Source organism: Equus przewalskii, chromosome 20 (assembly GCF_037783145.1).
Source record: "Equus przewalskii isolate Varuska chromosome 20, EquPr2, whole genome shotgun sequence".
NCBI classification, from domain to species: domain Eukaryota; kingdom Metazoa; phylum Chordata; class Mammalia; order Perissodactyla; family Equidae; genus Equus; species Equus przewalskii.
The window spans coordinates 51,134,237-51,159,711 of record NC_091850.1 but is presented as its reverse complement, the minus strand read 5'-3'; the positions used below and the strand labels follow the sequence as shown (position 1 = coordinate 51,159,711).

Here is a 25,475-nt window from a genome sequence, read left to right as displayed (position 1 = left end):
GTAGATTGGCACTGGGCCGGGTGGAAGGAGTCAAGTAAATATTGAAGGCTGGTGTTGAGGGACAGCCGCATGCTGTGGATAGTCTGTATCTTGTGTCCCAAATAAGTGGTTTTAAATTAGCAATGTTGTGTCCTTTGATTTTGGGTAGTGGGATTTTCCCCTGCTCCTATTTCTCCCCTTTATGTCATAGCCATTGTGTGTAGAATCCGAATTAGAGCCATTAGTGAGAAGACATTACGAGGAGGAATCTCTTTTAAAACACGTAGGAGAAGAGTGTTATTTGATTTTCTGAATACACTGTAGACACATTGACATCTGGACTTAGTGCCATCGATTGTATTTTGATACAGCGCTCAGCAGAATGTCGTTCAAGGCCGCGTGCATAGGGAACAATTTAAGGTTGTCCCTCTTCACCCAGAAGGATGGTTGAATTAAAAAAAAAAAAAAGAACTCAGGCTTTATCATGGTGCCAGGACCATGGTATTGAAGAAATGAGCATGTCACTTGTGGCGTTTTCTCATGACCAGTTTGGTTGCTATAAGTACCTGGAGCTGAAAAGTGCGTGGACCTGAGGGGGAATTAAGATTTCTGATATACACTTGAGGGCGCTTAAGGGAAGACTGCTGCTGAAATTGTGCTTTAACTTGATATTTTCCCAATCTGCTGCCTGGAACAGACGTGCTTTACAGCGTGTGTCCATCCTCTCCACACTCCAAACTCCTAGATTCATTATACATCAAAAAAATACTGAGAAGCTGAGAAACTATTCCTTTTTTGAAAGAAATATTATAGTACTGACATACACGTATTATGTCATTTCAAGATTGTATAAAAATGGCGATGATCTCCAGAAAGTTAAAAAAAAATACGTCCAGGGGCTGGCCCAGTGCTAGTGGTTAAGTTTGCACGCTCCGCTTTGGTGGCCCAGAGTTCATAGGTTCAGATCCTGGGTGTGGACCTAGCAACGCTCATCAAGCCATGCTGAGGTGACCTCCCACATAGAAAACTAGAAGGACCTATAACTAGGATATACAGCTATGTACTGGGGCTTTGGGAAGGAAAAGAAAAAAAAAAAGTAAGCTTGGCAACAGATGTTAGCTCAGGGCCAATCTTCCTCACCAAAAAAAAAAAAAAAAATCCATAATATATCACAAACAGTGTAGGTACCTGTCACATATTCTTTCTTTCCTCCCTCCCACTCTTTTTTCTCTCTTTCCTTCCCTATTGTAACAGATTTTTATTTACTACTCGGTATTCAGGCACTTGAGGTACAGATATAAAGGATACAATTTAAAACTATGTAAATTTCCTGGTACTTAGTAGTACCATAGTTTATTAGGAAGTATGGAGAATGTTGTTGTTGACTTGATCCACCACACACCCTCCCCCAGCTGGTAGATACTGTTTCAGAGACCCACTTCAACAGGAGGAGTAGACTTCTCCCATTGATGTTTAGCTTGTCCATGTGACCACCTTTGGCCAGTGAAGCGTGAGCAGACAGGGTGCAGGCCATGTCTGAGCAGGAGCGCCGAACCTGGTGGGGCTGTGCGGCTTGTCTGGCTCTTTCCCTCTGACGTAAGCACAGGATGATCCAGGTCGGGGATGCTCCTTGGGCCTGGACCCAAGTGAAGGAGATCCCTCGAGCAGAGCTCCAGCCTACCTGGCAGCCTTTAAGGCGAGCCAGAGTAAGTGTTTGGGTTGTTAGACATTTGAGATTTCCTGCAGCAAGAGCTGACGAACGTTCTAGTCTCCTTGCTATCCCCTGAGCACAGGAAGTGTGCTCTTGTCTCAGGTCTCTACACTGCTCCTCTCTGCCAGGTACACTCTCCCGCACGGCTGCTGGTTTTCTTCAGCTCTCCGTCGTAGCTCTCCTCACAGAGGCCTTCTCCACATTGAGTCTAAATCAGCAGTTTCCTGATCCTGCTTTACCTGGCCTCATGGCGCTTATTGTTACCCATCATTCCACATTTATTGTCCTTTCCTCCACTAGAATGTAAGTCCTGTGAAGACGGGGATTGGCTTTTGTTCATTTCTCTAGCCCTGGTCTTTGTCGTAGTGAGTGCCTCCAATAAAATTGTTAAATGAATGAACTGAGTGACTAAGGCCAATGTAATACCTTGATTCCGCAAGGAGAGCAGTCATTTGACACGGCTCTGCCGATTCTTCATTTAGAAGCGTGGTGTTCATCTTGTCGGGGAACTTCATACGATTCCCCTTGAAGTAAGGTTAAATGTACACAAGTATGCCAGCGTGGGGTATACAACAGAGTCCTGTCGTGCTTAACGCTCAGTATCCCTCAGTATAACTCACGCATAGGACAAAATGAAACTGGGAGTGAAATGGATTTTCAAATTGATTCCTTGTAAGTACCCTGACACTTGATTTAGAAGAAAAATCTGCAATTTTAGCAAAAAAGATTTTGTTTACCTGTTGGTATCACTTATTCTCCTAGTTTTGCACAAACACAGATAACACTGGACCCACAATAACAAATACAGCACAATTCCATAGCATCTTTGGAGCCTAATTTTCTTTCAGTCACCTGATTTTCACTTAAAACTTTTCACCCCATCTTATTGTTAATCATCCTTGCTCCTTTATGTGAGACATGAAGAATCATGTCTTCATTTTTTTGTGCGTTTCTCCATAATCTGTATAATGAGTCGCCTACTAGGAAGCAGATCTTACTCGTGGGCCTAAAAAAATAACTTGGTTTTATTAATGTTCTGCCTCAGAAATATCATGCTTGTCATTTTTAAAACACCTTTGATTTGGATGGAAGAGAAAAATTTGCAAGACAGACTTGTTTATTTCTCTGTAGTGACAAATGTATTCATGGTTTTAATAAAATTTAATGCTGCTATTTAATTTCATGATGCTTCTTTGGGAGGAATTTGCACCTGCTGATTGCTTTAGCAAAGATCATCTTGGTTATATGCTTTTGTCTAGGTTTTCTTTAGGACTTATGACCGTTGGTTTTATATTCCAGATATCCATCTCTCCTCGAACAACAAATTGTTTCCACTTACCAAATGACCCGTCAGTCCCCATCGTAATGGTGGGTCCTGGGACCGGCATAGCGCCCTTCATTGGTTTCCTCCAGCACAGGTGTGTGCTTCTTTGGCTGGTGAGAAAATGTATCTCTTGTCATCTTGGGTGGAAATATAATAGCTTTTTTGTTTCTTCTATGGTTTTTAGGATATTGGACTTTGGTTGTAAAATTTTATTTAAAAAATTGATTATCAAATGTGTGACAGCGTAACATAATTTGTCACCATGGGAAAAGTAAATACGCTATCTTCTAGAGATTTTGCTTTGTACTGGAACTTCCCTTTGTACCGCAGCACTTTCTTCCTTTATTCCCCCAGGTGTGCTATAGTTTGTAGCATGTGTGGTTCAGGCTCACCTTTGTCCTGTGATGATGTGCAGGCTGTGGCGTCTGTTCCTTAGCTGGATAAACTCAGGAGTAACGGAGATCTAGTGTACCAACAGTTTCTCAGTTAAACCCCAAACGTCAGTAATTTTCAACAGAATGATATTAACAGTGTAACTTTGTATCAGAATAGAACTATTTGATATAAAATAAAGAAAATTGCGCCTTTCTCCCTGTTTGTGAAGTAATAAACAATTCTTGTGTACTGTTCCCCAGATAACGGAATAATATCCTTTGGACAATGTCTTTTTGTTGTTTTAGTTTCAGTTTTTTTCCTTAAGAAAGCAAAAGGTAATGGCAGACATTACCCATTGATGTATCCATCATGCAGAAACACTGCACTGCGGCAGGTCTTTCTACCTTCTAAAGCCCTCTGCCACTTTTTTTTATATTAATTGAGCGTTAATCTTCCTCATATTTAATGTAGAAATTAGTCTAGGTCTCACAATGTGATGTTTTGAGTGGTCCTCGTTGTAGAGATGTCATGTGGAGCTCATGGCTGTCTGCAGCCGGTAGCTATGCTTCCTCATTGTAGTGTCTGCTGGAGTGCACATGGCGCCCTGTGGAGAGTAAAATGTTAATTCAGTGAGTGAACTTTCAAGGACTGCGAAGATGGATTTTACAGATCTGTCTGCGTTTGTTGGTGGTATTTCCTGACCAAAGAGAGAGAATGGTTTTACGTATTTTTGCTATCTAGCTTCTCAACTTTCTTTTTCACTTAGGGAGAAACTCCAAGAACAGCACCCAGATGGACACTTCGGAGCGATGTGGTTGTTTTTTGGCTGCAGATATAAGGATCGGGATTATTTGTTCAGGTACTATACACTTCTAGTATTCTAAGACTCAACCATGGGTATACAATTCTAATTTCAGACTTTTTCAAGTCTGAATTACAAACCTGGCAGTGACCTATTGTATATTGTATTTCAGAGAAGAGCTCAGACGTTTCCATAAGCTTGGAATCCTAACTCACCTGAAGGTTTCCTTCTCAAGAGATGCTTCTGCTGGGGAGGAGGAAGCCCCAGCAAAGTATGTGCAGGACAACATCCGGCTTCACAGCAAGCAAGTGGCAAGAGTGCTTCTTCAGGAGAACGGATGCATTTATGTGTGTGGGTAAGTGGCCGTCGCACTCACGTGCTGGGTAGTGGAGTGCAGTCGATGATGTTAAAGAAACAAGGGACTGGTCGCTTTCTAAACTAGGCATACAGGGATCAGAGGCTTGATTCTTAAGTATAGGAATAGACATGCACATTCTAAAATGATTTTATAACATATGTTTAACAGCCCAGAAGTTGTCATTATCAGGGAGCCAGCCATGAAAACTAGTTCTTGCATTGCGGAGTGCTCTGCCGCATGGTAAATACATGTTTCTCGCTTCTAAACATTGCATTCTGTAAGAAGCTACTCATTTAACTTGAAATCTCAGGATTGATTTTGTTGTATCCAAGAATATGTGATTTGTGCAGTTAAAGTGGCTAAGGAAAAGCACTCTGGTTTTGACTCTGAGAATGTGGATGCTAGGTTCCTTTTTCTTCAAGGTGTAATTTGTAATGTCAAAGTTGACATAAGGCAGGAGTCATTCCTATGTTATCTACTTTCTGAGGCAACATCTGTTATAGAAACACAGAATTGCCATAGAAAATAAAAATTTTAAAACTTGCCTACTGGTTTTAATGAAATGCCAAAAAAAATTTGCTAAAATAAAAGGGAATTTTGAAGTAATAAATTGCTCTTTTTTATCGTAACACGTTCCTAACATTGACATTTGACACCTTCTCTAAGTCACATAGTCAGGTTCTTTTTTTTTTTTTTGAGGAAGATTAGCCCTGAGCTAACATCTGCTGCCAATCCTCCTGTTTTTTGCTGAGGAAGACTGGCCCTGAGCTGAGGTCCATGCCCATCTTCCTCTACTTTATATGTGGGACACCAGCCACAGCATGGCTTGACAAGAGGTGCGTAGGTCTGAACCAGTGAACCCTGGGCCGCTTAAGTGGAACGTGTGAACTTAACTGCTGCACCACTGGGCCGGCCCCCCCCTTTTTTTTTTAAACTGTGATAGGAAGAAATACTGGCATAGTGACTTAGAGTACATACAAATATAATTAAAACAAGTTTCATAAAACAAAACTTAGCTTTCCTATTTTTATGGCACATTCTGATAATTTCTATTTTGTCTCATTGTTTAAAAAAAAACCTAGCTGTGGCAACTAAGTTGATTTCATGACCCGTTAATGGATTTTGACTCTCACTTGAAAAACACTTATTTCAGTTGATAAAGGGCAGAGATTCCAGACGTGTGTTGGCTTACATTTTCGTTTAGCTTTTAATGCAGCATTTGCCCTTCATTCAGTTTGTGGAGGGCAGTGCTGTCGATGGTCACATGCAGGCTCAAGTTGTAGATCCCCTCTAAATCACAGAGGCAGCGTCAGCTGTACAATCTGAATAAGCAGTCGTTGAGCACTTGGAGGATACCCCAGACGCCCACACTGGGCAAACCTTACCCCAGACTGAGCTCTTCACAGTCCCTGCCGCTTTACTTTCACGTCGGTGTAGTGGTGTTTGATAGCATTTGCAACGGTGATCGGAGGTGAGGGCTCCGAATGAAACCCCGTGGCCCCTAACGTGGACCCGCCCCTCAGGGAGGCAGGATCAGACAAAGGAGACTGAGAAGGAACAGCCAGTGAAGAAGGAGCAAACTTGTCCCTAAGGCCAGGGACACTGTCCCAGCATGGGGGCTTGTGCTGCTGATAGTCAGTTAAGGAGACTGGCAACCACTGTGACGTGGGAGGGACTGTGGGTGGAAGCTCCATGGGAGTGGTTGAGGGGAGAGCATGTTGAGAAAGTTAAGATGGTCACTATAGACAACTTTTTCAAGAAATTTTACTGTACGGGGCCAGGACGATTCAGTTGCTGACATATTCGAGTCCTGTTTGATACTTTTAGTCATTCAACAAACATTTGAGTGGCTACTGAGTGCTTTGGCACTGTTCAGATGTTGAGAGCTAGGAGGAAAGATGAGATACACTCCCTAGCCCCAAACAGCTTACTGCCTGGTGGGATAGCCACCTCAGCAGATGCTGACAATATAGCAGATGCTGACAATATAGCAGCTGCTGACAGGGGCCTGTGGGAGCACACAGGCAGGCACCTCACCCTGACCTGGAAGTGGAAAGGGTGAAGACAAGGCAAAGGGCCACGCACACAGTAAGTTCTCAGTGTGTCTGTTAATAGTTGTGCGTATATGCGTTGTGTGTGTATGGAGGCTTACAAGTGTAACAGAGCTTGTTGCCTTCAGGAATGAAGTCCTACTCTGTGTCTTGAGAAAGAAGGAAAGGAATGAGAGAGATGAGCAGAAGCCAGATCATGAGGTCCTTAGACACTTACTAAAGATTTAGGCTGCTCCCGGACACGGACGCCCTTGAAGGATGTTAAGCTGTGAACGATGTGGGCAGCTTTGCGTGTTAGGATGGACGCTGGGTGAAGGCCTGGGGCTCAGGAGGGGTGATGGGTGACTGAGGCTCGGGCGCCTGTTGGGACTCTTTCTGGAGGAATGGAGGGGGGATTAAGGTGTAGTGATACTGGAGTCAACGGCAGTTAGCTGGGTGAACTAAGGAGGATTTGGTAAAATTCCTGTTTCTTAAACACTGATGCTATTCTTTTTTCTAGAGATGCTAAGAATATGGCCAAGGATGTAAATGATACCCTCGTGGAAATCATAAGCAAAGAGGCTGGAGTTGAAAAACTAGAAGCAATGAAAACATTGGCTACTTTAAAAGAAGAAAAGCGGTATCTTCAGGATATTTGGTCATAAAATGAGAAAAATAAAGGAAGAGAATTAAGCTTTTTTGGCCAAAAGTACCCAAAGACAATTTTACGAAAGCTGAGGCTTCAATTTTTAAAATTAAAATGTTTTGTAGCATTTCTTGGAGGAGGAAGGGTGGGGAGTGGGTCACTTAACAGTGTCGCAAACTTCCGGTGCGGCTTTCCACATCTGCCCGTCCGCAGACCGCCCTGTCGCTCGGGGCCCTGAGCTGAAAGGCAGCCCTCACGCCTCCACCAGCACCTGCCGGGGCCCCTTTCCACCCTGGAGAGCCCCGAGTAGTCCACGGGGATCTGTATCTGTATCTGTATCTGTGCGTGCGAGCGCCTCCCAGTCCGGGATGCGGGCACTAGAATGGACTGGGTAGAGAGCTCAAGCTTGGGAACTTAGCTTGCCAATTTTTTTTAATAATGTAAAAACAGTTTTCTATATGAAATATGCCATAAAGAATATTCATATTAATGTATTTAAATGACACATGTACAGCATATCTGATGATATGTTTATATAACTTTATCAAATGGTTATTTATTACCAAACTATATTTCTGATAAAATATTTTAAGGTAATACTTTCAGGGATTTCTTTTTATGATGCTAGAAATGTGAAATATATTTTGAAATTCTACTTTGACATATGATCTATTTATCACAATTACTTTTTAATAGCACAATTCCAGAATTTAGGGCAATTTGCATTCGGTTTACAGTTGCGAGCAAGTGTATATTTTAGTAAAGCTACAGCCTTTCTCTACCTCCCCCTCCCCTACGAGTCCTTTCATTTCTGCTCCTTTTGGCATACTTTTAAGTTTTTCCACATAATTTATCTTACCTCCGTGATATCACTCAAGCTGTATCCTAGACTTAAAATACCTACTTAAATTAATATCCTTGCAGTTTTTAAATTCCTACTATGGTCTGAATTTTTATGTCCCCAAATTCCTATGTTCAGATTCTAACCTCCAGTATGTTGGTGTTAGGAGGTGGGGCTTTGGGAGGTGACTGGGTCATAGGGTGGGGCCCTCGGGAATAGGGTGGTGCCCCTGTAAGAGAGACTGCACACAGTTCTCCAGCCCCTTTCACAGTGAGAGGTCAGCCGTCTGTAGCCCAGAAGAGGCCTTCGCCAGAACCCAGCCACGCTGCCATGCTGGTCTTGGACTTGGAGCTTCCAGAACTGGGAGAAAGAAATTTCTCTTGTTTATAAGCCACTCAGTGTCTGGTATTTTGTTACAGCAGCCTGAACAGACTAAGGCAATTCCCAGTGACAAATTCTCTCTTAAAACTTGTCAAAACAGAAAACAAAATGTAAAGGGGTGTGATTTTTCTCCTAGGCTCTGTTATATATAGGTCTTTTATTAAAGAGATTGGTATTTAAAATACCAATCTCTTTGTGGCCATTTTGAAAAATAAAGATCTGAAGGAAATATAATCTTAAGATTTGGTAAGGCTTTATGGCTGTTTATTATATTATTCTCTGATCTCATATTTCATATATTTTATAATAGAAACAAATCTAAAAAAACGAAAGGCATTATAAAGCATATCAAGCAAATGCTATATTACATACAAGATTTTATGCATATGTTGTATGTATCAGCCAAAGTAGACTTGAGGTGAGAAGAACAATACTCCTTACTGATAACTATAAAAAGATAGGACAGTCAAGAACTTGTGCCCACCCACCAATATTGTCTGTAAATCCGTGACCCCAGAGCTGATAGATCCATAAAAAGAAACTCACAAATAATCCTAGTGGGCACTGACCTAAAGCAGCTTGTTTACGTACAACATGCAGGGTATTTCTGTTAGGTTTTCTTAGACACCAACTCAGTATTGGGTGAGTAGTGATCAGCTGCCCCCTCACTGCCTTGCCAGCAAATGACAGTGAAAATAGATCTCAGTCCAGATTCTGCAACTCAGATATTTATTAAACAAAAATTTATTAGCAATCAGGCACAAAACAGTTCTTACAACATATTTTGTAAGCTTAAAAAGTTCAGCTCTCTGTAGGTGGCCCAGCCACATCTTGCATAAGAAGTTTCATATCTTGTGTGAAAAGTTTATTCAGGGTGGTTGTGAGTGTTCCAGGGGCAAGATTTTGTTCCCCTTATCGCCGTGAGCTGTTCTCCGACCCTATGGCTGGACACAGTGCTATTTCAGGGTTAAGCTCAGCCACCACCCCGAGGGCTTTGCCGGGTCAAGTCTTTGACCTTGTTCAGATAGGGATCGGGAATCCCTCTGAATTATTCTATCCAAACGCCATCATATCTTGAACAACACTAATTTTATCGGTAAGAAACCATTTTCTAACCTTTGTTACTCTAATAAGCCACTACCGGACCCATTATTTTCAGTAACATAGTGCTGCTCAGTGATGAAATTAAGAGCTTGTGGTGGCTATCTGCATGGTGGTTTTCCTCATTAGAAGGCTGACTGCACCTGGAAGGTTCTTTACTCTGCAGCACGCCTACGTATTTATGCTGAAGTACTCTAGAATCTGAACTACACCATAATACTGGGGCACTGATCCTTAGTCATAAACTATCAGGTAAAAAGATACAAGAACTGGAACTTTACAGTTAGCAAACTAGGTGATGAATATGCTGCCTCCAACAAACTGGGCACCCACATTGGTTTCAAATACACTTGAAACGGTTTTTAGAATTGACCATGAGCTACACCATAAGTGAAAACTCAACAGATTGCAGGAAATAAGCCATCATTCTTTGACCCTAACAGAGAGCAACTCACAGAGGCCACCATGAAGAATTTTAAACACGTGCAAATGATTCATAGCATAAGGAGGAAATAAGTACGGATTATAGAATATTTAGGACTGATTTAAAGTACTAAATGTACACATGGGGTGCAGCCAAAAAAGTACCCAGAAAGAAATTTCATTCACCCATCTCACAGATCTTTGGGTACCTACTTTGCTCAAAGTTCTGTGGATCCAGCAGTGAATAAAATAAATACACCTCTGATAAATATCAATTATATTGTGTCTGAGAAGGTGATAAAGGCTATGGAAAAAGACAAATCAGGCTAAAGGAGATTTGCTATGTAGTGTTGGAGGGGCTTGGCAACTTCACACAGTCAGAGGAAGTCTCCCTGGGAAGGGAAGGACTTGAAGGAGCCGCCATTGTGGATACCTTCAGGCAGAGGGGCAGTCAGTACAAGGGCCTGTGGTAGGAGTGTCTGGATGTGGGAGGAACAGAAAGAAATGGGGAGTCTGATGCATTGCCTGGAGGCCATCCCTCTTAGATCTTGGCTTTTAGTCTGAGGAACTAAAAAGCCTTTTGATCAGAGTAACATGATATGGCTTACGTTCTAAAGGACTTACCCTGGCTGTTGTGGTTAAGACTGAATTGAAGGGACCAAGGGTTGAAGCAGGGAAATCACTTAGCTGACCTGATACAAGGGTCACATCACCTAATCAGACTCACAAGAGTCAGAACTCTTAACCAGTATCAAGCTTTACTCATATCAAGGGTGCAGGTAATTTCAGGACACAGGCGAAGTGTGGAGAAATCAAGGACTCCCTGTAGCACTCCCCAGGTCCTTCCGTGCTGCCTTAGTTCCTTGCTGACTGAGATTTAATATGGTGCATCTGTTGCATGTGGGGCATCACTTACACAGAAGGAGCTATTTAGGTCATGGAATGTCTCCATTTTATATGCCAAAAATCACACAGCTAATGTGACATTTTCCAGAGAGCCATGCCCCGTAAGTCTGTACATCCTAGGTTTATTTAGGGTGAGTGCCATAGACACACCAAGTGCGTCTTGCCAAAAGTATTTGGTAATTATATTAAGGGTAATTGTACTAAGTACATAAAAAAAAGATTATTAAGTAAACCCACATATGCTGTTTAGAAGAGATACACTTTAAGTTTGAAAGTTTGGAAAAGGATATATCATGCAAACAAAAAGAAGGCAGATGTAGTCTAATAAGAAAAGGAGTCTTAAAGCAAGAACTATTACTAGGGAGAGATATTTCTATAGTAATTAGAGAGTCAATTGATGAGGAAGACATGAAAATTCTAAATATATGTACACAATAACAAAGCTTCAAAATGTATAAAACAAAAATTGTCAGAACTAAAATCATCAGAAAAGACAAATCCAAAGTCAGAGTTGGAAAATGTAAGATAACGCTCTTAGTAGCAGAAAGAACAAGCAGACAAAATAGCATTTAAAATAGTTGTAATTCTAACTGGACCTAATCGACATATAGAACACTAACACCAACAACTTCAAAACAAATTCTCCTCTGATTTACACTGAACATTTAAAAGGACAGAAACCATACAACAGATTTTCTGAGAATTAAACCTGAAGCTAATGACTAAATGAAGGTAGAATAACTCCTAAATATTTGGAAAACAAGCAATGCAGAACATAGCCCATGAGTTAAAGAAACTAGAAAATTAGAAAATATTTTGACGAAGAAAAAAAGGACATGCCAAAATCTATAGTATGCTGCTAAATCAGCGCTCTTTGAAATTTATGGGTCTAAATTCCTATAAAATAAAAGAGCTTGAAAGTCAATGATCCAAGCTCCTCCAATACTGGGAAGTTAGAAAAGGATCAGTAAATTAAACACCTAAACATAGAAGGATGTGGTAAAGATGAGAGAAGAATTCAATGAAATAGAAGGAAAAAACCCACCAATGTATAATAGAGAAAACCAGCAAAGCAAAAATTAATATTTCCCCCAGCTTTACTGAGGTATAATTAACAAATAAAATTGTATATATTTAAAATGTACAATGTGATGATTTGATACACATATACTTTGTGAAATTACCACAATCAGGTTAATTAACACATCCATCACCTGTCATAGTTACCATTTGTGTGTGTGTGATAAGAATGCTTAAGATATATTCTCTTTTTCAGGTGGTGCATTTGCCTAATGCATGTGGACAGATTCATCGAAGTGAAAACTGATAATATTTTCAATATTTGAATGGATATAAGTTTTCCTCAGTTGGAAAGGAACATTAACTCAAACACTAATAAAAGCAGCATTACTTATACTAACGTTAAATCAATTCTTCTAGGCTTCTAGGCTTTCATTTTATGTTTTATTTAATGCTAACATTTTTCTTTTTAAATGTGGTTGGTTGACATTTCACGGAAATGCAAATACTACTTTTGACATCCATTAAATTTTCGTGTCTAGAGGTTCAGATGTGTTTTCTTAGATTAGGACAATTCTTATTTTTAAAAGTATTCTTTCAGTGTGAGCTAAACTAGAGTTGGCTGAAGTAGATTGAAAGCATTTTATGGCGTCTCTCTTCAGCATTTACTATATTGGGCGTGTGTGTGTGTAACCCACCATTCTAAGGAGTGGCATGGTCAGAGGATAAACCCAGTTCAAAACTCGGGGCTTCCTTGGTGTGCCCACTTCTACCATGCTCCTCTTCAAGGAGTCAAGAGTGTCCATCAACTCCTTTGTGTGCAGCGCAGCATCAGAAAACATTTCCGGGCCTCGTGGAGTCATCGCTGACATTCTGTGAGATGTGTGTCAGTATTTTTGGTGTGCAAATGAGGAGGTGAGGGCTAAGAAGGTTTAACTGCTCCATAAAGTCACACGCCTTATTTTTCTTCTAAAGGAGTGTCTGGGTTATTCTTGGGTGGGTCTTTGTTATTCTTTGTAAATTTTCAAATCAGCTTTTCAAGTTCATCAAAACACCCTGATGAGATTTTTAAATCAGAATTGCCTTGAATAGATTTTGGGAGGGTTGAAATCTTTGCCATATTGTGGCTTGCTACTGTGAAAATGGCATTGCTCTCCATTTGGTTAAATTTTTTGTAATGTACCTCAATAAATTTTTGTAATTTTGTTACCAAGTACAAACACAGGTTCGTTATCCAATGCGCGGGAGGGCCAAATCACCGAAACATCAGGCTTGTGGGAAGAAAAGAAGTTTGTTATCAAAAGGCAGCCAGAGGAGGACTGTCGGTGTCACAATCCAATGTACACATCAGGATAGATGTGGAGAGGGCTGATGGCCACTCTGAGTTTATTGTAACCAGCATTTCAATATATACATAGCTTACAGCTGTTAAACATACACAGGTGTTCTGGATGAAGTAATTAGCGAATGCCAAGAATTCTTAGTGATTTCTCAAGGAGCCCTCGCTCGGCATCTGTTTTGATATTATCATGTTATTGCTGTGCTCATATATTTTTATCTCGGAGCAGGCAATGTCTCCTGGGCAACGGTCCCTCCTGCTCCCGATATTGATATCGTGTCTCCATGTGTGCCCCCAGGCGACCGCGCCTGTCTTAGGTTGCCCCACCCTTGAGGTCTTCCCCGTCATTGGCTGACTGGCCTTCTCACCTCTGGGTCACAGTTTGTTGGTAAGCCTTTTCCAGTGATTATTAACCCTTCCTGCGTCAGGGGCAGCTACAAGGACAAGGGAGTTAAAACTCAGGTCCACCTCCTCAAAGGGAAAACGGTAGGGGTTTTTATCTGGGGTTTTAGGTGGGGGAGGGGGAGCATGTGCTGGGGTTTTAGGTTGGGGGGGGGGGTATGTGTTTAGAAGAGGAGTATGTGACCTTGCTGGTGAGGGCCTTCCCACCAGCCTGCCTTTGACCTTGAAGACTGAATCCTTTATCTTTGACTGTCTGGATTTTTGTGGTTAGTTTTTATCCCCAGCCTATGTTTGGCCTTGTGAGGCTGAACCTCCTGTCTTCTTGACGTCTGCTCCTTGACCTCCTGGGAAAGACAGCTCCCTCATACATAAGGAAGGGCTGAACCACCTGGTTAGTTTTAAACACCAGTTGATTATACTGAGTATGCACAGACGCAGTTTGCAAAGCTTACCTCAGATTTTTTTCTCTTTTCTTCTAGCCCAGGGAAGATTGAACCCATTTGCTCTTGGTGGCAATTTTATACACACGGGGTTTATACATCTTTTGTTAATTTTACACTTAGGAACATTAGATATTCCCTAATTCCTAAATTAATTTTTTAAAACTTTAAATCAATGAATTTCTACAATTTGAAAATCTAGTTTGAAAATATGTTTTAGATGAATATTAATCATAGGAATTTAGCAGATTTATCAAATAATATTAAATAACTTATTAAACCATGCAATAATATTATTATTGTAGAATTAATTTGGATGGGATTTTAAAGAATTAAACTCCAGGCTTTATTCCAATTCCACCACTTTATCCACTAACATTTTTCTGTTCCGGAATTCCATCCGGGACACCACATTGCATTTAATCCTCTTGTCTCCTTTGTCTCCTCCAATCTGTGCCAGTTTCTCAGTCTTTCACGACTTTGCAGTTTTGAAGAGCACTAGACAGGTGTTTTGTAGGAGGCCCCTCAGTTTGGGTTGGCGCCATATTTACTCATGATTACACTGGGGTTATGGCTTTTTGAGAAGAATACACCAGAGGTGGAATGACTTTCTCATCACTTCCTCTCAGGGGTTCCATGGTATGACGTGATTAATCACTGGTGAGGTTAACCCTGGTCACCTGGTTAAGGTGTACCTGCTAGGTTTCTCCACTGTGAAGTTACTATTGTTGTCCTTTTCATAGTTTATCCTTTGGAAATAAGTGTTAAGTCCAGCCCACATTAAAGGGTAGGGAAATTAAACTCGACCTCCTGGAGGAGTATCTATATCTTTTGTAAGGAAAATTTGTCCCTTCTCCTAATTTATGGACTTATCATTTATTTCTATCAGTATGGACTCAGGGGTATTTATTTAATACTTTGGGTTATAATACAATCTTAGGCTGTTTTTTTTGCTCAAATTTTTTATCTTTGGCCTCTCTGAGGTCTTTCAGGTTGACTCTTGTGTCCCTTTGATGTACTCCCTTTGTTTTATCTTTTGAGCACTTCCTTGATTTTTGGCCCTCCAATGTGCTCCAGCATCGTCTTGTATTTTCCCTGCCCCAGTGTTGGAATCCACCATTTCTCCAAAGAGTCCTAATTCCTTTTATTAGAGAACCCCTGACAACCACTAATCTCTTCCATCCCTAGGATTTTGCCTTTTCCAGACTGTGAAATGACTAGAATTATATGACACACTGCTTTTTGGAAGGGTCTTCTTTGATTTACCAAAATGGCTTTAAGATTCATTCATATTGCATGAACTGATAGCTGGTCCTTTTTTATTGCTAAGTAGTATTCCGTTGTATGGAAAAACGACTGTTTATTCATTCACCTTGCTGTTGGAAGTAATCTTGGTTGCTTCCAGTTTTTGGCAATTATGATTAAGCTGCTATAAACATTTGCATATAGATTTCTGCATGAACATAAGTTTTCAGTTCATTTGGATAAATACGTTGGTGTGGGAGTTCTGGGTCATAGTCTAAGTTTTTCTTTTCTTTTCCTTTCTGTTTAAGAATATTTCTAAGAAACTGCCGAAGTGTCTTCCAAAGTGGCTGTCTCATTTTGCATTCCCACCATCACTGAATGATAGCTCATGCATATATTTTGAGAGTAAATTTGTAAGAGTTCAGCGTTGTTAGAGCTCGCTTCAGGGGCAGTCCACGTCTCCAGTCTCTGCAGGATTATCTGTTACTGCATTTAAACAGGAGATTCAGAATTCAAAGTGATAGCGTCAAGAGTATAAACACACAGAAATAGAACTTGAGTTCCTTCCGTTCTGTTATTCTCTATGACCTCTCGAAGTTTTTCTTCCTGGTGACATTTTTAACATTTGCAAAACAGTTAATTATTTCTTTCAGTCTCCCTTCATAGGTGAAAAATGCTTTAGAATACAGGTATAACCATGAAAAGACTCCCCCTGAGGATATGCTGTGCTCTTTATGAAGCTCTTCAAGGACTAAAAACAAATGCTGGAGAGTCTCCCTCAGCCCCTGAGGCACGTTGCTGTCTGAAAGTTAGCGCGGACACAAGAGATTCTTCTCAGATTTGTTCTCTGCTCTATGTGATTTTTTTTTTATGACATATCTTTTTTCTGGTGTGAAATTTTAAATCAGGTAAATCAGATATAAAAATATTTACAAATAGCCAGAATCAATCCTAAAAATGAGATAGTGAAAATCCAGATTTAAAATTGTTTCTTGAAGATCAGCGCACAGACATTGTGGAGAAAGCCATTAACTGTGCAAAAATAAAATATAAGTAAATAGACATTATGCAGAAAAAAGAATCAAATTTCAAGGCAAAATGTCAAGGAAAAGGACAAAAGACACTGGCTTTGTGGTGTCAGAAGGAACTGCCAGGCGTGTTTGAGCATTTTTATTAATTCCACCAAGAACTGATACTTCCAAAGCAATGGATTAAACATTCTCAGTGTTCGTTAACGTTCAGCCATTTTCTCAGATTCTTTTGGATGTTTTCACTTAGTATAGTAGAAATTCATGGTGCATTTTCTGGTGAAGATATCTTAGGGGAAATTCTTCAACTACAGAGATATCTGAAAGACGTTAGACACAATCCTGAAAAAATGAAGACGAATGCATTTCAGTTTCTGGAATTTATTGTGAAATGCGATTTTTATGAATCTCTGACAAACTTATCCTTATATTTAAGACTTTCTGTAGCTATTCATATATCTGTTTCTTCATGTTATGAAAACTTTTTAAAATTTAAATTTAAAAAGTATGCTGTCATTAACTGGGGATGAAGAGACTTGACAAATCTTGTTATATGTCTAAAGAACATGAATTTGCAAAGAATATTAATTTTGACAAATTTGCATCGAAAGATTGAAACAGACACTAATGCAATTCATTAAAGTGTCAGACCAATATGTTAGTATACCTTTCCTCCTTTTTTCAAAAAATGCATTAGTGCAATTAAAAAGAATTAATCCATTACTTTCTATTTAAAAAAATTTTTTTTGGTGAGGGAGATTGGCCCTGGGCTCACATCTCTGCCAATCTTTCTCTATTTTATATGTGGGAGGCCACCAGAGCATGGCTTGTAGGTCCACACGTGGGCTCCAAACCCATGAACCCTGGGCTGCCCAAGTGGAATGTGCAAACTTAACCACTATACCACTGGACTGGCCTCACTTTCTATCTTTTGTATTATATTTATTTTACTTTTTATTTTTAACTGGTGAGATTATATACACATATATCAAGTTACATAAAAGGAAATTTGCACCATCTGTGTTTCTTTCCCACCATTATTACTATGTGTTTCATTACATAATTACTACTGAAATAATTTTGTGACATGGAAGGGCTGGTGTTAAACCATGATCTGTTCAGGGTGTCGAATGTATTAGGTAGGTCACTGCTAACCCCAGGTAGGAAGGCTTCAGAAAGAGGAAGTTTGGGATCATAACAGTAAGTAATAAAAAGTCCTGAGGGAAGAGCTTTCTGTCATGTAGGAGGAAGAATTTCATTAAAAAAAGAGAATGAAAGAAAAAGAAAAACATTTTACCATTTTCTTAACATGCTAGATTTTCTTTACTATGTTAAAATACAGAACGTCGAGCATATGACTGTCATTCCTTTGCTTTCGCTATCTCTGTCATTTGGAAAAATGCACTCTGCATTGTACACTGCCTCGGAACGGCCGATGTGGAGTGGGAAGTGGCTGAAGCGCTATGTTAAGGCTGTTGTAATGTATCAGCCAGAAAATGAAAGGGAATTTGGTCAGGAAGGTTTTGTTCCCTTTGACTTGCAATTTGGCCATCTGGGTCACACCAGTTCTGATGCAGCAGCCTGCCAGCCGTGAAAATCGAGGGAGAAAATGGAATCACTGACAGTCACGCACGCTTCTTCCTGAAATTCTGCCATGGCCAGCATGAACCAGGGCTACTAGGTGCCAGTACAGATCAAGCTCCATGGTGACCAGTGTGACCACCACTTCAGTTCTTTATCTGGTTATTGCAAAGCAGACTGCCTAGCACCTTCCCTTAAATCACATCAAATTGAAGAGAGAATGTGTGATGGTACTTTCGTATGTATTGATTACATTCTAATTTCTGAACGTTCACTTTTTTAAACTCCAGTTTTCAGATACATATAACCAAAGCTGATCTTTGTTGCCAACATCAAAATATAAGCCAAGGACAAGTGCAACACTCACTCATAAAAGATGTCTTTTATTCCCCCCAACAGTGTATGATGAACTTGGCTTAAAAAGGCCTGCAGACGTTGTGTGTCTTCCTAGCTTCAAGATCTACCCACAACACTGCCCACACTTTTGGTGGGGACATTCTGAAAGGGCAGGGGACACTCCTCGCTCTGACCGTGCAAGATGGGACTTAATTGCATAGTATTTTTTTAGCGGTCCATCACAACGTTAACGATGTCTACAGACTGACACTTCCAGTTCTTCTTCTCTGAAAAGAATCCCAACAGCATTTTGAGCTGGAGGTTCTAGGTGAGCAGCAGACGTCAAGTTTAATGACGCATACACCTCGTGGTCTGTGTGTCTTCTCCTGACCAAGAAGTCTGATGGGCAGACTTTGCTGGAAAGCCTGGGTCACACTGCCTGCCTTTTGAGGAAATTATTAAATCTTTGTCAATATTGGCAACTGGGTAGAAGTTTTAACCTAAACGAGTAGGAATTTTGATGATGGTCTGTTAGACGAGTTAACACGGGTAAAGTGCTCAGAGCTATGCCTGATACAAAACAAGGATTTAAACTGTGTTGGTACTTACTAACACTCCTACTGTTGTTGCTATTACTGCCGTCACTTCTACAGTTGTTTCTGGAGCAACACCATTTTGTGGATGGGTGTGCTCTGAATTTCAGAGGAGCGTCTGATGTATGGCAAGGTCACTCTGATATGTTTTTAATTCCCCTGGCAAGCGCCCATCCCACTGCATGGTTCCAGAGTACACGTCTCCATGGTCCTTGATTCAACAGCAGTTAACTCAGTGCCTTTCACCAACTTTAATTCACTTTCCAAAGGTTAACAGGTAAAGCAACAAGTTCAGAAAAGGTCTAAATCATGTTTCTATTTTTCCAGATGGATGACTTCAGCAAAAGTGCATGACTCCATTGTGTATAAGAGCAGTTAAACTCTGCCTTTATTTCAGAACATATCTGTAGGTTATTCAGTATTTTTTCTTTAGTATTTTCAAGGGGAAGTGATAAAGTTCTAGTTTCTGTATAAGAAGTTTCTCAGTAAAATATGTGAACTAGTGTCACAAGACCTACCACAGCTAAGGGACTTTGCCGCACACACAGATTGCTTTCTCATAGGCAGCCTATTTAATCGCAACTACAGATAAATGAGCTAGAGTTGTGGCAGGTTATTGCTCACCTGCACTTTTGCCTTATTACGGGTCAAAAGGGATTGACTGGGGAGGGTCTCATTTGGAGCTGGACTAGAAAAATCCAGAGGAGAAATGCAACTTGATCCAGTAAGTTTGGGGAACATACTGCTAATTAGGCAGGCACGTGGGGTCTGTCAGTGACGCACTGATGTGCTTTAGTAATTTTAGACCAGGTGCCCAGCACTCGTTGTAATTCTATGGGATGAAGTCATTCAGTGTTAAATCTAAAAGATCAAGGGAAGAGTGAAGGGAAATACTTCTTGCCTACCTTCTCCTGGAATATCGGATCTTATAGATTCCACTTGCTGGTTAAACGGAGTATTAGTAACCCAAACTCAAAATAGTCCCCCACCTAGCAGTAAATGCCCTGGTTCTCTTAAAGGAACTCAAACAGCACTCGTGGGGTCCAAGGCCTCCTTCCAATGCACCAAAGCTGATCTGAGCTGAAGTCCCAAGTCAATTCAACCTGTATCAGAACTCCTGTCTCTCAGTTTTCCATATGTGATAAACATCTGGCATGGTCTGGGGAGACATGTCTGCCAGAGGAAGGAGATGAACCAGAGGGACAGAGTGTGGTTTGAGACTACTCCCCAGGAGTGTTCCGCCTTGGGGAAGAAGGGGAGAATTTTTATAGAGCCCTAGCAAGTGGATGAGCCTAGGTTGAGCTAGTTTCTGGAATACTTGGTTAACGATGGTTCTCAGAAGAAAGAGGAATTTCTCTGGAGTTTATCAGCCCTTGGGCAATTTGATCTTAGCAAGAAGGGGTGGGAAGGAGCAGCTGTGGGGCCAAGATATTAAGTCTAATAAAAATAAAAACAGCCACCAGGTCCTGTTAGTGGGGTGTCTGAGATGGGCCTGACCCTGGCACTCCAGGACCAGGGCAGCATCCAAGCATCTGGAGGGGTCTGCACGTCTGCCAGCAGCAATGGGAAATCGTGTCTGGAGCCTTGTGGGGTGAGGGTGGATGGAGGGATCCTGACATTCCCTTATTGCCCTCCCTGTTCAGTTTACAGCATGGACCCTAATCTAATGGTGTCACCCTTTGGGCTCCCTTCCAGCCCGAGAGGAGGAATCTTTCCACTCTCCATGCTGGGGCTCTGGGAACGAACGGGCTCTATGACCTTTCCCAGTCCCTCAGCATTGCTTGGCCAGGAAATCTGGATAGTCAGAAGGAAGAGTCTCCTGAGAATGGAGAAACTCAGGCAGAGACAGCCCAGGAGGAGTGGAGCAGCTGTAGGAGCAGGGATATTATTGGGAGCCTCAGTTACAAAGCTGAGAACCATGAATTTTCAGTTTAATGTACACGTTTATCCACCAGTCCATCCAACCATCCATCCATCCATGCATCCATCATCCATCCATTCATCATCCATGCATTCATCATTCATCCACCCATCTACCCACCCACCCATTGACCCTTCCATCTACCCATCCATCCTTCCACTCATCCATCATCCATCCAGCAAGGAAGATCAAGTGACCAGTTCTTTGTTTCTTCATTTATTCAACTAACATTTACCAATACTTATTTCTGCTGTGTGCCAGGCCGATGCCGGGAGGTGGAGGCACTGCAGGGAGTGAGACTGTCACAGAAGTCCCTATCCTCATGGAGCCGTCCTTCTGACAAAAGTCAAAGGCAGCACACACAGCTGTAGACCAGCACTCGGGATGGCCATGAGGCACCATGTTACAGATCCTCTGACTGTGGGAAGGTCAGGCGGAAGCAATGAAGGTGACAAGCTGCACCCAGAGCTGTGGCAGGAGGAATCCAGAGATGGTCAGAGTATTAAAGGAGACAGAAGTACCTTCAGGGTTGTGTCAGCAGACAACGCCCTGTTCAGGAAGATGGAGACTCTTTTCGCTCGTTATGATCACCCTGCAGGTGTCTGGAATCCTGGTGGACTGGAAGGCCAGCTCCCAGACAAATGGAAATAACTGCTAAGAGACGGAGGAAGAAACAAGTGAAAAGGAAGGCAAATCGGAGCAGCGTTGCTGAGGGAGTGAGTGCAAGCCTGACGAGGCGTTTGCAGTTCTCCTCCCTGTAATCCTGGAAGCTGTGATTTCCTTCGCTTTTAGAATTGAGCCCCAAGGGCAGTGCAATTGAAAATGATAGCAGGATAGTGTAATGTTTCCTTTGAACCTCGCAAGTGGGAATGATTTAGGAAGTGGCTTCTGTTACAAATGCCCACATAAACCTCTAGGGCTCCCTCATAGGGCTCACATTTCAAACGGCTGTGTTCTCTTCACATCCCAGGAAAGCTGCTTTGCGTGGGGGAATTGATCATGAAACTGCAAGGATAGACTAGGGGAGGAGACTTATGTGGTTAGATCACTTACAAATTACTATACGTATTCACTGAAAAACGGATTGGCACAAATACTGTCTGAAATGCCACAGGGGCGATTGCATACATCAGCTTCCTGGTGTAAGATTTTTTTGGTGTCGCATGACTGTGGAAAGATTGTGAATGTACACACGTAGGCTTTTATCCGCGGCGATGTCATGAGATTTAAAAGCCAAGGAACCCAAATCATGGGGCTGGGTCCAAGGTGGACTCTTGCACCATCTCCACGAATCATTAAATCCTTCTGGACGCTGGTCCTCGTCTGCACGTTCCAGCAGCCACTCTCTATGGCACCTGAGATGCCCCTCCTACAATAAATGCCATGGTTTTTCTCCTCCTCTGGGTGTGGGTTATGCAGCTTGAACTAACGTCATAGACAGAGGAAAAAAAAAACAACCAGCAAATGTTTTGTTGAGACAGAAAGATAAGTGAGATTGGTTTGGAAAACTATGAAGTTCTAGGCAAATGCTGCGTTCTTATTGCTGATGTTATAACTTTTGTCAAATATTTGATTGATTCCTCTTTAGTTTCTTAAATATCTTATGAGATAATAATAAGGCTAATAGACAATAGGCAGAGAAAATGTTGAACTCTGCAAGCAAACAGCAGAAATTTGTTGTCTCTGTTCTGGAGGAAGAAAGTCCGAGATGCAGGTGTTGGCAGCGGCGGTTTCTTCAGGGGCCCTTCTTCTCCTTGGCTGCGGGCGGCTGTCGTCGTCTCCCTGTGTCTTCACACGGTCATCCCTCTGTGCATGTCTGTGTCCTCATCTCCTCTTCTTATAAGGACACCAGTCATATTAGATTGAGGCCCACCTCAATGACCTCATTTTAACTGAATTCCTTTTTCAAAGGTCCCGTCTCCAAATATAGTCACATTCTGGGGTGCCGAGGGTTAGGACTTCAACATAGGAATTTGGGGCGACACAATTCGGCCCATAATAGTTATTGAATCAGAAAATTTTTAGTTAGGAAATAAATTATTTTTTTACAGCCTTGTCGAAGTGTAACTGACATGCAGTAGACTGTACGTGTTTAATGTGCACAACTTGATGACACATGTGTACACCTGTGACACCATCACAGAAATCAAGCTCATGAACTCCAAAAGTTTTCCTGTGCCCTTTTGAAATACATGCCTCCCCTCACTCCAATGCCCCTGTTGCAAATAACTGCTAATCTGCTTTATGTCACTAGGTTACTTTGCATTTTCTAGAACTTTTTAGAAATGGAATCATATATTACGTACTCTTTTTTTTTTTTTCTGGCTTCTTTCAGTCATAATCATTTTGAAATTTATTCATATTGTTTTGTGCCATCAATAGTTTACCCCTTTTTATTGCTGAGTAGTATTTCATTATATGGATATACAACAATTTATCCATTCACTTGTTGATGAACATTTGGGTCTTTCCAGTTTTTGGCTATTCTGAATAAATCTGCCATGACACTGGTGTGTAAGAATTTGTGTGGACCCATGCTTTTGTTCCTCTTGAGCAAATACCCAGGCATGGAATAACTGGGTCACACGGGGATGTGTGTTTAACTTTTTTAGAACCTGGCAAACTGTTTCCCAAAGGGGTTGTACTATTTTACCCTCCATCAGCAGTGTAAGAGCATTCCTTTGCTCCACATATTCACGACCTCCTGGTATGGTCAATCTTTTTAAATTTTAGCTATTCCAGTGTGTGTGTTGTGGTATCTCATTGTGCTTTTTTCCCGATTTTTTGTTTTTTTTTGAGGAAGATTAACCCTGAGCTAACTACTGCCAGTCCTCCTCTTTTTGCTGAGGAAGCCTGGCCCTGAGCTAGCATCCGTGCCCATCTTCCTCTACTTTATATGTGGGACGCCTACCACAGCATGGCGTGCCAAGCGGTGCCATGTCCGCACCCGGGATCCGAACCAGCGAACCCCGGGCCGCAGAGAAGCGGAACGTGTGAACTTAACTGCTGCGCCACCGGGCCGGCCCCTCTCCATTTTTTTAAGACTTTATTGTTTTAGAGCAGTTCTAGGTTTACAACAAAATTGAGAGGAAAGTACAGAGATTTTCCATATGCCCTCTACCCCCACACATGCATAGCCTCTCCCATTATCAACATCACTCATCAGAATAGTACATATTTTACCAAAGATGAACATACATTGACACACCATTATCACCCGAAGTCCATAGTTTATATTAGGATTCACTCTTGGTGTTGTACATTCTATGGGTTTAGACAAGCGTATAATGACATTTATCCATTATTATAGTATCACACAGAGTATTTTCCCTGCCCTAAAAACCCTCTGTGCTTTGCATATTACCTCCCCTCCCCCTCCTCCACAATCACTGATGTTTTTACTATCTCTGTAGTTTTGCCTTTTCCAGAATGTTATATAGGTGGAATCATACAGTATAGGGCCTTTCCAAACTGGCTTCTTTCACTTAGTAATATACACTTAATGTTCCTCCATATCTTTTCATGGTTTGATAGCTCTTTTCTTTTTGGCAATGAATAATATTCCATTGTCTGGTTGTACCACAGTTTTTTTATCCATTCACATACTGAAGGACATTTTGGTTGACTCCAAATTTTGGCAATTATGAATAAAGCTGCTATAAACATCCATGTGTAGGTTTTTGTGTGGACATAAGTTTTCAACTCCTTTGGGTAAACACCAAGGAGCACAATTGCTGGATTGTATGGTAAGAGTATGTTTAGTTTTGTAAGAAACTGCCAAACTGCCTTCCCAAGTGGCTGTGCCATTTTGCGTTCCCACCAGCAATGAACGAGCATTCCTATTGCTCCACATCCTGGTCAGCATTTGGTGTTGTCAGTGTTCTGGATTTTGGTCATCCTAATGGATGTGTAGTAGTATCTCATTGTTGTTATAATCTGCATTCCCCTGATGACATATGATGTGCAGTGTCTTTCATATGCTTATTTGCCATCTGTATATCTTCTTTGATGAGGTGTCTGTTAAGGTCTTTGGCCCATTTTTAAATCAGGTTGTTTGTTTTCTTATTATTGGGTTTTAAGAGTTCTTTTTAAATTTTGGGTAACAATCCTTTATCAGATGTGTCTTTTGAAAATATTTTCTCCCAGCCGGTGGCTTGTTTTCTCATTCTCTGGATGTTGTCTTTTGCAGAGCAGAAGTTTTAATTTGCATGAAGTCCAGGTCATCAATGATTTCTTTTGTGGATCATGTCTTTGGTGTTGTATCTAAAAAGTCATCATCATACCCAAGGTCATCTAGGTTTTCTCCTGTGTTATCTTCTGGGAGTTTTATAGTTTTGTCTTTTAAATTTAGGTCTATGATCCACTTTGAATTAATTTTTGTGAAGGGTGTAACTTAGATTCATTTCCTCATTGTGCTTTTAATTTGCATTTGTCCGATGACTAGTCATGCCCTGCTGATTTCCAGGTGCATCTTGAGGTCTCATGCATTGATTCCCCTCCGCAGGGAATGGGGCAGCAGTGGCTTTGGTGAAACCAAAGAGCTGAGGCAGGGACACCGCACACCGGAGCATGCCTTGTCCAGGGTTCCACAGCTGGAAGTGTGCCTTTTACCAGAAATTCAGCACAAACTTGAGGGATTGGGCTGAGGCTCGTGCCATGATTTCAGCCCAAGGGACAGCACTGGGCAACTTTC

General features: G+C 41.3%; 1 protein-coding gene across 3 annotated transcripts in view; it reads left to right on the top strand.

Annotated features, from left to right (window-relative positions):
- MTRR (5-methyltetrahydrofolate-homocysteine methyltransferase reductase) overlaps nucleotides 1-8,687 on the top strand; it is a 30,361-nt gene extending 21,674 nt beyond the window's left edge. For 2 of the 3 annotated variants that reach the window (XM_008507108.2, XM_070587223.1), the window contains exons 12-15: nucleotides 2,990-3,108; nucleotides 4,156-4,248; nucleotides 4,364-4,546; nucleotides 7,100-8,687. In XM_008507108.2, the coding sequence (XP_008505330.1) occupies nucleotides 2,990-3,108; nucleotides 4,156-4,248; nucleotides 4,364-4,546; nucleotides 7,100-7,244 (540 nt within the window). In that variant the 3' untranslated portion in view covers nucleotides 7,245-8,687. Of the gene's footprint in view, nucleotides 1-2,989; nucleotides 3,109-4,155; nucleotides 4,249-4,363; nucleotides 4,547-5,252; nucleotides 5,386-7,099 lie in introns of all 3 variants that reach the window. The other variant, XR_011530472.1, reaches the window with a different exon arrangement.
- Nucleotides 8,688-25,475: the final 16,788 nt, after the last annotated feature.